The sequence below is a fragment of the Lycium barbarum genome, chromosome 11 (genome assembly GCF_019175385.1).
Source record: "Lycium barbarum isolate Lr01 chromosome 11, ASM1917538v2, whole genome shotgun sequence".
In the NCBI taxonomy this organism is placed as follows: Eukaryota; Viridiplantae; Streptophyta; class Magnoliopsida; order Solanales; family Solanaceae; genus Lycium; species Lycium barbarum.
This window is the reverse complement of record NC_083347.1, coordinates 24,851,976-24,864,729: the sequence shown is the minus strand read 5'-3', so window position 1 is coordinate 24,864,729 and position 12,754 is coordinate 24,851,976. Positions and strand designations below refer to the sequence as shown.

At 31.4% G+C, this 12,754-nt stretch overlaps 1 protein-coding gene across 1 annotated transcript; it reads right to left on the bottom strand.

Annotated features, from left to right (window-relative positions):
* Nucleotides 1-7,498: 7,498 nt before the first annotated feature.
* On the bottom strand, nucleotides 7,499-8,995 carry LOC132618366 (fasciclin-like arabinogalactan protein 2). The gene has a single exon (XM_060333425.1). The coding sequence runs from the start codon at nucleotides 8,908-8,910 to the stop codon at nucleotides 7,693-7,695; it is 1,218 nt and encodes a 405-aa protein (XP_060189408.1). The 5' UTR covers nucleotides 8,911-8,995; the 3' UTR covers nucleotides 7,499-7,692.
* Nucleotides 8,996-12,754: the final 3,759 nt, after the last annotated feature.

Sequence of the window (12,754 nt, the reverse complement as noted above, 5' to 3'; positions counted from 1 at the left end):
GTTATATTTTCAATTTTAAGTTATTTGCTTTCACATTGCATGTTGTTTATTTTTCACTTACATTTGATGGATTTTTTGTGTCAAACATTTGACTAATGTTATGACATTATATTTATAAATATTCTTTTTTTGTCAAATATCCAATCCATGACGTTCTCACAAAAAATAAAAAGACTTCTTTTAAGTTTAATAATTAATTAAAATGAAATATTATTAATTTGAAAAATATATATCAATTGTTTTTCACAATATTAGTTACAAATATATGATTATTAATTAATATATTTTCAAGAAACAATATGTTATTAAATAACTAATTTAATATAATTTATAAAGGCAAATATTTTTTAAATATTAATTTTAAAATTTTATAATTAAATTTTATTTTTAAATTAAACTAACTGTGTAATTACACTTGTGCAACCAAATAGCATGCTTATAATTACACCGTAATTACGTTATGACAAATAAATAGGTCGTTGTAATTACACTACTATGTAATTACTAGGCTGTGTAATACTACCCTAGTAATTACACCAATTCTAATTACCAGGTGGATTTCCAAACAGGCCCTTGGAGAATGCTATAATTATGAGTTGAAAAGGAAAGAAAAACCACTTCATACATGCAAATAATTTTTCTCAAAACAATTTTGAACAGTGATAGTTAAAGCATTACCATCTCAATATCCACTATGTTTGTATGTCGGTCCGGTCTTAAGAGCAAACGAAAAAAAAAACGGTTGCATGAAATGGGAAAAAAGAAAAAGAGGAAAAATTGTTGACAAAAAAGAATGCTAGAATAGTTAAAGCAGAAACTTGTAATTCTATAAATTAACAAATAGAAAATACCAAAAATGACATTGCAGTTTGATCCGTATCTTGGGTAAGATCCTTTTCTATTGTTATATGGTATGTCCTCGTAGCCATAGTGAGATTAGGACAAGGAAAATTACATAGTGTTAATCTTCATCATCATCTGCAACAGAAGTCCTAATGAGATTAAGACGAGAAAATACAAGATTACAAAGAATCTAGGCTTAATGCATATGCAGCCCCCTAAACTTGTTTTTTTTTTTTTTTCATTTTGGCATTTCAACTAAGTGTTGTTCCTATTAAATCCTTGAATTCGTCTTCAAGTGTGTCTATCAAACCCTCTAAATCTGATTTTTATTAGAAGCAAAAAATAAATTGTGGTAATGAAGGTGAAGTAATATTTTAGACGTGTGGTAAGCTATTCTTTAGGTCATGAATGTGTCTGTTTCTGCTGGTTCTGCTCTTCCACTGTCAGCTTAATTAAGAACTTACAATTTTTCCTCCTCAGTTACTGCTAATCTTAGCTAAAGATGGCATAATTAAATTAAAATATATATTATCATGTTGGTACATTGAAGATAGAATACTATGTAAGTTAGATTGTGTTTGATAGACACACTTGAGGATGAGTTCAGGGGTTCAATAGAAACAACACTTAATTAAGGTGCCAAAATGGAAAAACGAGACAAGTTCAGGGCCTGCATATGCATTAAGCCTACTACTAATTATAAACTACACATAGCATAAAAGAAAGCTACTCCAACAAAGTATTATAGCTAGAAGAGTAACTTTCAATTATTGCTTTTCTGAATGGTACATCAATTTTTCCATGTTACACCAATAGGACTTGCTCATAAGGAAAGAAAAGGTTCTAGATTAAATCACGAATTTTCCCTGGCTGGTCTCGTAATTCTCCTATATTAGCATACCATTAAGAGGATCTTCTAATGCAAAATTAAACAATTGGAGGTTATGAACATGAAAGGTTTGAGAGTTATGGATATTATTAATATCAATTAAGAGTAAAATTTATGAAGATATAGAGATATGAGTTATGGAGATGACTTTTTAAAATAAAATAATTGAGATAAATGAGAAAAAAGTCAAAAAAGGAGAAAAAAGATAAATAGGATCATTGGCCAAAGAGAAGTGTCACATCACCTTGTCTATACATAACTTTATATTATATATAGATGGATTTCAGGTATCTGTTTATATTAAGTGTCGTTTTTTAAACTGTTACGCTATATCAAATTACTTAAAAAGTAATTCTAGGTAAATTGTATCGACTTTTTCATATTTTAATGATTTAAAAAAGGGGAAAATGACATAGGGTCCTATTTAAGAATCTTTATTACAAAATATATAGATAGTTTTCCTTATTTACAGAACATAACGATATTTTACGAAACATGATGGATTTTCATATATTTTTCGTTTTTTTAAATTTTTTTCAGAAAATAATTTTTTTTTTAAATTAAAATTATTTAAAACTTTTAAAAAAAAATAATTTTTCAAAAAAAAAAAAACTTTAATTTTTTTTTTTTTTTTGCCTCAAAGGCTTAAAAAATCACCTCAAATTTTTGTGTATGGAAGCTGTATGAAATGTGTATGTGTGAGTGAAATTTTTAATATAGTTTTCATACACAAAATTGTGAGCGAAAACTTTAAGCCTTGAATATTGTATGAAAGTTGGTACAATATTGCTGTAGTTGTATTAATTTTCTAGATATATAATATGAACTTTATATACGAAAAATGTGATTGAAATTCTAAGTCTCGAGCGAGCTATACACATTTCATACCATTCTCATACATAAAATCTTGAGTGTAATGTTTAAGCCTTGATCGAGATATACATTCATACGTTTTTCATACACAAAATTTGAGCGAACTTTTTAAGCCTTGAGCAAAATATACACATTTCATACACAAAAATTTGAGCGATTATTTTAAGTCTTGAATGTTGTATGTTGTATATAAATGTTGTTGTAGTTGTATTAATTTTACAGAAATCTAACATGAACTTTATACACGAAAATGTGAGCGAAATTTTAAGCCTTGAGTGAGATACAAATTTCATACCGTTTTCATACACACAATTTTGAACGGATTTTTTAAGCCTTGAATGAGATATACACATTTCATACATTTTACCATTTTTATACACTAAAATTTGAACGAACTTCTTAAGCCTTGAGTGAGATATACACATTTCATACATAAATTTTTTAGCAAAAAAAAATATTTTTTTTAAGGCAAAACATTTCAAATAAACTGTAATACACTAAAAGTATTTTTTTGAGCGAGATATACACATCTTAAAAAATATTTTTTCATACACATTTCATACAACTTTCATACAATATATATATATATATATATATATATATATATATATATATATATATATATATATATATATATATATATATATATATATATTTATTTATTTATTTATTTATTTAAAAAATAAACTTTAATTTTTATCCTTCAAAATCGAACTTATGTCGAGCGGAGCATAGGTACTTTAAGGGAACGGGGCATAACTTCTGGGATATTATGATGCGAAAAAATAAACTTGTTCCTTGTGAAAAAGTTGTTTTTTCTTAGGGGAAAAAATTAAAGACCAACCCAAAGTAGGGCCAAAAGTACAAACAAAAATCTATAAGGAAATTGAATTATGATATTGCTGATAACGAATGGATTAAATTTCTTGGGCCATAAAAAATTGTAGACCTAAAGGTGGACCTGGCCTGTGTTTCATGTGCAGTTTTGGACCCTGTCATAGAAAGTGGGTCCAAGTCGAAACATATGGCCCAAGATAAGAGCCCTGAGTGTATTTTCACAGTCGGGATTTTAAAGTACATTCTTTTTTTTTTGAAAAAATAAAATAAAATCGAGAGGTACTTTTTTATTGTTTTTAGTTTCTCACTCGATGTCTGATACTCACATTAGAGCCCGAATAAATTTGAATCAAGCTTGCTGGGCCCATTTTCCTGGGGCAACGCTCCCAACTGAATTGTTTCCATTCCCAAGGCACCCAAGTCGAGAGTACACCAAAAGGTTTTTTCAACCACAAAGAAGGTGTTTGAACTGGTTTATTTAAATATTTTTTTGGCTTTAAGCTCTTTTCTACTTTTTGTGGTGTTTGAGAAAGATAAAGATGTTTTTAAGCACTTTTTTAATCCAAAAAGTACAAAATAAACTAAATATTTCCAACATTTGACTTTTAGCTTTTAGCTTATAAGCTATTTTTAAAAAATCAATCCAAACATCCTCTAAGCCTTGACTAGAAATGAGCCGTGATCAATGTTCAATAACGATAATTGATAACTACCTATGATTAGTTACAGTTTAAATTAAAAACGGACAAGGGCCTAAAATACCCTCGAACTATTAGAATTGGTGCAAAAATACCCTCCATCCACCTTTGAGCCCCCAAATACCCCTGTCATCCACCTTTGAGCCCCCCAATACCCCTGCCATCCACCTATGGGGTCGTCTAATATACCCTTATTTTCTAACAGCCCCATGTTGACACCCAATTTTGTCCATCCTTTCGTCCAATTTACATCGTTAAGCTTCTATTTTATTAGACTATTAATTATATTTTTTTTTATCACAACTTGTAGTCAAATTTCTTGATGATCTCTATTACTATTATTACTTTTATTATTACTATTATTATTAATAATAATAATCTTGAACTTGGACGGATTTTTCGAATAGATTCGGGTCCAAACTTCTGTCATTTTGTTCTTTGCATATTAGATGAAAAGAGGAAAGTTTTGATTTCGCAATTAAGGAGGATATTAAGCTATGATTTTTATGATTACTAGTAAGAAATTAAGGTGAATGAATTAAGGAAAGAAAGTGAAATTGAAAAGAGAAGAGAAGAGAAAATCAAACTAGAATAAATGAAAGAATATAAAAGGCACAAAGAAAGGGATTTTGTAGCTGTGGAATTTCGACGAGAATTGGAGAATGTTTGATTTTAAGGAAATTTAGAGATGACGGGGTCTTAGGAATTTTGAGTAAATAACAATAAGTTATGGATATTTGGTTTTGGGGGTACCCTGATGCCTTTAGGGATTTTTAGTTGGAAAAGGATTATGGGCTGGGTAAAAACTTTAGGAAATGGGTGAAAAAAAATTATTTGGTTTATTTGGGGAATATAGTAATTTCAAATAGATTTTCATAATGATAATAAAAGTAGAGAGACAAAATATTTTGGTAAATAGTTTTATCACTTGTAATAGTAAAGTAATCATAGAAATATAACAACAACTATAAGTGTGACGCTAGTACAAAAAATATGTTTAAATAAATATTTATAGAGAAGACAAATAAGATTAACACTGCAATCAAGCCAGAAGGAGAATAAATGCATGAGTGATTTTTTTTTCTAGTAAAACGAAAAGATAGTAGTAGCAGTAGCGATGATGATGATGATGATGATGATGATGATGATGATGATGATGATCATCATCATCATCATAATAATAATAATAATAATAATAATAACAACAACAACAATAATAATAATAATAATAATAATAATAATAATAATAGAGATCATCAAGAAATTTAACTATAGGTTGTGATAAAAAAAAATATAATTAATATTAAAATAGAAACTTAACGATGTAAATTGGACAAAAGGCTGGACAAAATTGGGCATCAACATGGGACTGTTAGAAATAAGGGTATATTAGACCCCATAGGTGGATGTCAGGGGTATTTGGGAGCTCAAAGGTGAATGACAGGGGTATTTGGGGGCTCAAAGGTGGATGGAGGGTATTTTTACACCAATTCTAATAGTTCGAGGGTATTTTAGGCCCTTTTCCGAATTAAAAAAAATGACCTTATTAAGATCTTGTGTTGTCTATTAGCCGGCTTCCTATATTATATTTTACCAATCTCTAAGGAAAAATGACCATAAATCTTAAAAGACATCTATAATGGACATAAAAACAATCATTCCGTTTGTCAAACTTCTTTGTGAAAGTATGGCTGAGTTTCTCAACCCATGATCTCATAGCTTAAGTTTATATTTGGGGTCATTGATAAACGGTGTCTAATTTCTAGCAAGGCTTAGAAAATAGTTTCACCAATCACCATGTTAACTGTCGGTGAGTTGGTGATCCACAATAAAACGACTTTAAGATCTCTGTCTATTTTGCTGGGATCAAAATTACTGCGGTGAAAAGTTCAAATAAGTTATCGACATTATCAAAATCAATTGTTGGTACAGAAAAATCACTTCAGCTGGAGACAAATATAAGATTTAGAGTGACTGCGCTCCTAATATTTTGGTCTATAATATATCATATTATCTTTTTTCTTTTTTTGTATAGTGCATTACCCAAATAAAAACATGTGCACTTGCAATTTGAATCTCAAAGTTAGTACTAAACTTCATTTAATCTCAAAATTGAAAAGTATAATCCACGCCATGTTGATTTAAGCTCAAGAAGTTGTGTTATTATTAGTTATTAGAAATAATTGTTGTAACTAAGTAATGTATGCCCTGCATTACAATAATAACAACATACCCCGTATAATCTCACAAAATGAGGTCTGGAGAGTGTAAAGTGTATGCGACCTTATATTTATTTTGAGATGTAAATTAAAAAGGCTGTTTCCGAAAGACGCATTGCCCGCATCACAATATAAAAAGAAAATGTTTTTTTTATAATAAATATGTACTAATATTAATATACTTATTTGTGTTGGATACTTCTCATGTGAATTGTGATAAATTGATTAGCTGGAACAGTGGGGTGATTTAACATGTATCTCGTCTTTCTCGGAGAAATGCAATTTGCCAACTGGTCATTACTGCAGATTCAACAACCCCAAATTATAAAATTCAATACCCCAGATGCAAAATTAAAGATATTTATAATTTAAAAGAGGGCACCGACACTATGCCACGTCTAAATCTCGTCATATAGCAATTATTCAAGTATGATTTACAAATTCCAACATGCATTATTCAAACTTTCAATGATTTATTAGATCCTTTTTTAGAATAAATATAAAATTGATCTGTCATCAACACAGTGAAAGCAAACATATATGGGGAACCTAAATACACAATAAAACGAAAGGAAGATATGGGGTACACTATTTATGCAAGCACATTAAACCTTGAGAGGAAAAGGAAGATATGAAGATCATATTCTTTTCTTTTTGCGTGGAAAAGGAAAAACGAATTTCCTTTGCACCGACACAAGAGAAGTAGCCATTTTTCCTACACTTTGTCCTTCACTTCCACTGCAAGGCCTATTTACGGATTCGGTAGAATCCACTAATTTTAGTCTTGAATATGTTTAAAAATTTAATTAATATATATAGACAATTTATCTAAAACCTAGTAAATTATATTTTCTAAAATCCAAAAATAAAATCATAATCATAATCCTAATTCTGCATATGCTTATAGGTTTTCTTACTAAGAATTGAAAAAGGAAAATGAAATAAAATTATCATTAGATTAATTGAGACTCTTTTTATCGAGATTTCCCTCTTATTCCCGTTGTAATTAAAGCTAGGATAAGTCTGTATCATCTTGATTGGGATAGATGGAATCGCCTTACTATGAGTTAGCACTTTCGGCATTACATTTTTATTTTCTATCTATTTACAAGCAGAAGGTATTACTGAAATTTTCGCTCTCAGCAAAAAATCGAGCATTTATTAATTAAAGGGAATAAGAACATGCAATTTATTGCAATTTTTTCAATCCAAAATACAATGTTGAGAAAAAAATTACACAATACAAATAAATTACCAAAACTCTTTCAAACACAAAAATCATATCTATGTGCAAGCCAAAACGAGTATAACAACACTATGGTCCCATTATTTCTTAAACAATGGCCACACAAATAACACTCAATACAACTGTAACCAACCACCCAGTACTTTTCACACTGGTGGCCCAATTCAAATTGGCCGAATCATCAGCAGGATCTTCATCATCTTCCGGGCTAGGTTCTGGTGCACCGTCTTCCTGTATGTCTTCATCGTCACTCTTTTTGGCCTTCTTCTTTTTCTTCGAACCCTTTGGTGCTGGTGCTGGCTCTTCTGCTACGGTACCCTTAAATAATTCCCTAGGTAATAAAACTTTATCGATTTTGTAAACTGATAACGGCTCTTCATCATACAATGTACCGGAGATAGTTGCTGTCACGACTTTAGTCTTCAATGTCACATCATCCCCATCATTTTGTACGGTGAAATCGTACTTATTATGACCTTCTGTTGCTAGAGTGTTCATTAACCCGTTGTTGGACTTTAACATACCCATGGAATTGTAAACAGGGATACCATGGTACAAAAGTAAAGAAGATTGTCCGTCTTTTGTTAGATTCTTGAATTTAGGCATGAAAGCGCTGATGACACCGTCAGTAGGGCAAAACACCGTTAACCCACTCTGTACATTTTCAGCAAAGGTTTTGGAAACATCCGAATGAGATTTTAACAAGTCTGAAAATGCTTTACAACCTTGTTTTGCCATTAGGGTTGTAACATTAAGGTCACTTGGAGCAGCAACAGGAGCTTCAGCAGCAGCTGAAGTAAGTATATGACTAATCTGAATAACTGAAATATTGTATGGCATTTCCACAACGGATTTAACGAAAGTAGCAGCAAAATGACCGTCATTATCCTCATTAGCAAACCCTACTTTCCCACCTTTCATGTTCGTGATATTAATGTAACCGGAAGTTCCAGGAGCTTCACCAGTAGCTTGGAACATAGTGGCGGTGAGAGTACTTCCCTTAGTGATTTGATGGAGTTTCTTGGCACCAAAGTAATCAGCAAAAACATGCAGGGAAAGCACGTTCTTGAGAGTGTAAGTTGGGAGGTGTTTTTCGAGGAGTTCGTTCATGGCAGCATTGTCAATAGCGCATACAGTGATGGTTTGACGTCTGTTGATTTCTGCGGCTAAGTGTGTGACGGTTAGGTAATGGTTAAATGTGGAGAATTCGGGGTGTTTTGCGAGGATTTTAGTAATGTTGTGGGCGTTTGTGGTGGTGGAGAGGAATACGAGGAGGAGGAGGAGAAGAGTGACGGAGAGCTTCATTTTTGCCGGCGAAGGGAGAGATATGGAGATGTTTTTGAAGAGAAGATGGGGAAAAAAGGAGATATAGGAGTGTTTCTTTGGAAGGGGTGTATATATACCAATGGTATTGGGCTTTAGTGGTATCTTAACGTTCAATTCAATATGCAAATCAACGATTATCCATAAATTAATGAATTATTAAGAATATAATTTATAGAAATTGACAAAGGATAGATGTACGAAGTATTCCCGGTTCAAATAGCTAGAGCTCGAGGAAGGGCTGCAACCTAAGCGCGGTGATGTAGGTAATCCACACTGATGCAAGTAATTAATTTCACGATTCAAACTCATAACCTATAGATTTCAAGAAAATAACTTTATCATCGCTCCAAAATTTTATATATGTTGACAACATAAATATATTTTATTTGTCTAAGCATTTAGTTATAAGAATTATTATCGCAGATGGATTTTTAGATCCTATATATAATTACTTCTTGTTATAAATTATATATGGCAAAACACATAAACAAGTCCTTTAACTTGGCGCGAGCTGACAACTATGACTTTAAACTTTGCTAGTGCATAAGTGGATACTTGCCAAAAGTCAAACATGAAAACACAAATGCTGACGTGCCGCTGACGTGGCACATAATTTTGTTCAGTGTTATGTCACTGCCACATCAGCGTCACGTCAGCATATGTGTTTATATGTTCAACTTTTGTCAAGTTTAAGTGCCTACTTGTGCACTAGCAAAGTTTAAGATCATAGTTGTCAACTCGCGCCAAGTTAAAAGGCTTGTTTATGTATTGTGAAATTATATATCTATCTTATGGTATGAAATAATCTTTACACTTTAAATGCACAAAAGTAACACTGATTATTAAAAGAGTTTGTTTGTCTAGTGCTTATTTGATAAAACTGAGTAAAATAGAAACAGACAAGAAAAGAGAAAAGGTGAATAGAGTGGCCATAACTACTTTAATTTAGTGTTCTTTTTGTTTCCCAACACGCCATGCCCGACAACTGTTTAATTCAAACTTCTACAAAATTAAGTGTTTCTTCTAGTCGCATCAGCTTAAATCCTCTGTCCATTAATTTCTATAGTACTAAAGAATATGTGAAATCACATACCTTAATATAACTTAAATATTACTTAACATTTTAAACTTCTTATGAAGTCACAAACCTTTATCCATGTTAGGTGTACGCATAAATCACATATTGATAGTTGAAAAGATTAAAAAGCTATAATATTAAGATGTAATGAAGGTGTGAAATCTTTTAAGCAAAATTGTGCGAATTTGATTCAAAATGGACAATACTCACCATATTAAGAGTATTTTTGGACTTTACTTTAGCCTAACAACTAATAGCAGAGCTAATGGGTCGACGAGATGAGTATGAAGATGGTAGAGTGATGGAGTGAGGCTTGTTTACTACCATAACTGAGCCAATAGTAGCTTCTATATGCACACACAAGAAGAAGGTAGCTTTGCGCTTTGGTGGTCATAAATGTTTGGTCATGTAATGGATCATCTGGAACTTAATTCGAGTGGGAGATCCGTGAATCGTGGTGATAAGCCACATGAAATAGTTCGACAGAAATATTAATGGATGTACAACTGAAATCTTACATTGATAGTTGAAAAAATTGAGAAATTCAATTCATTGTTAATAATTAGTTGTATCCGCCTCCAATTGCATGTTATATAATTTAGTTTAATTATCAACGGAGATGTCCTTATCATGCTCTGCATACAAATGGTCGTCAAATCAATTTTGATTATTTTGCTAAAGAAAATTATTCGTATCACAGTAAACAAATACATCAGACAATCAATAAGTTTTCTTTTAAGGTTAGGTAAAAGGGAATTTTCACAGATTTCACAACTGACGCGACCACGTAAAGATATTCGTACGGCAATAATAATTCAAGTTTTAGAAAAGTTGCTAATTGAAACACGAAGTTTTTGTCAAAGGAAAATTATTAAGAGTGAAAAAGCATATGTTACTTTAGGATAATTTCTAAGTAGTGTTGTGAAGTAAAGTGATTTCTAACTTTTCATCAAGGTGTGTATATCACTTAATCGACTTAGTCACGTGGAGGAAAAGTTCATAAAACTTATAGAATCACAGTTACAGCTCAAACTTCTTGATGCTTGGTGGAGTAAATTACATTTCCGTTTACAATATCATATTTTAAATTTTCAAAAGTAACTGTTAGTAGCTAGGTAACTTTTGACTAAATGTGATTTTTTACGTTTGAATACAAGGTAGCACTTTCTTCTAAATTAACCTTCCCTAACATAAAGTTTAACGATGCAAAAAGATACATTGAATACTATCAATTGAAAAATACACTCGCTCTTATCATAAAACTTCATGTGCTTTAGAATTAATTTTACTATTTATGTTGCCAAGAGTGGCCTTTTATCCGTTAGTAAGTATAGGTGAACGTAACATGAGTTCAACTGGTTACCGGAAAAAAACATGAATTCAATTGGACCCAATATTATTTACACAAAATGTTGAAAAATATGTGAAAAATGGCTAAATGTCATTAAATAGTAAATCTTGAAATCTTAATTTCAAAAGTGTGATATGGTCACTGATAAAAGCTCTAAAGACTGAATGTGTAGAATCTAATGTTGACTTCGTCTTTTATAGTATAGCAAGAAAAGGAACAAAAAAGGAACATTTAATTTTGCATACTTTTGGAAAATAAAAATCTTGAATTCATCCATTGCCTTGTAACTCCTCCTAGACACTTCACCTAATAAAATTGGTTGCATACTTGTTTGGAATGACAGGAGAGAGTGGGCCAAGCACATGGAGGAGTTCCTACGTGATTTTTGTATGATCTTGAATTGAAAATTACATAAACAAAATGAAACACTTGACGCCGATTTGAAATAGAGGATATATTAATTCTCTATAAATTATTTTTTGTGACGTGGGAGGGTTATACTAGTACTTTGTATGATGAGTAGGTTGGAGGGCCCTTTTCCAGACTGTCCTCACAACTCACTGTCCAATAAATTAGAAATAACAAAGAATGGCCTCGTAATAATAGAGATAAATAATAACAATAATGAAAATAATAGTATAATGTTATAAAATAAAACTATGAAGTAAATACACAGAAGAAATATGTAGAGAGAATATGTAGAGAGATATCAGATTATCTTACTTCTGCTCTTTCAACATTGCATCTGTGCATCCTATTTATAGGAGCAACATACAAAGGAGATATTTTGGGATATTTGGGATATTTCCAATTTAATGGATATCCATCAAGTTGGGATATTTACAACACTCCCCCTTGGATGTCCATTAATAGATGATGTACCTCGTTAAAACCTTATTAAAAAAAAATCCTGTGGGAAAAAGTCCTAATGAAGGAAAAAGAGTGTACATATCTAGAAATACGCTTTGAGAGCTGTCTCATTAAAAACCTTACCAAGAAAATCCAATGGGACAAAACTTGGTTAAGGAAAAAAGAGTACAACGCGTATTTCACTCCCCCTGACGAAGACCAAGATTCAGATGTCGGAGTCTTCGCATTCCAATCTTGAATATCATCTTCTCAAGAGTTGAAGTTGGCAAAAATTTAGTGAACAAATCTGCAGGATTGTCACTTGAACGGATTTGTTGCACATCAATATCACCATTCTTCTGGAGATCATGTGTGAAAAATAACTTTGGTGAAATGTGCTTTGTTCTATCTCCTTTTATGAAACCTCCTTTTAATTGAGCTATGCATGCAGCATTATCTTCATATAATACTGTGGGTATTTTTGTATCACACTTCAAGCCACATCTTTCTCTGATGAAATGTATCACTAATCTCAACCACACACA

Bases quoted from the DNA above. Each gene is read 5' to 3' on its own strand.
- LOC132618366 (XM_060333425.1), bottom strand. From the start codon at position 8,910: ATGAAGCTCTCCGTCACTCTTCTCCTCCTCCTCCTCGTATTCCTCTCC.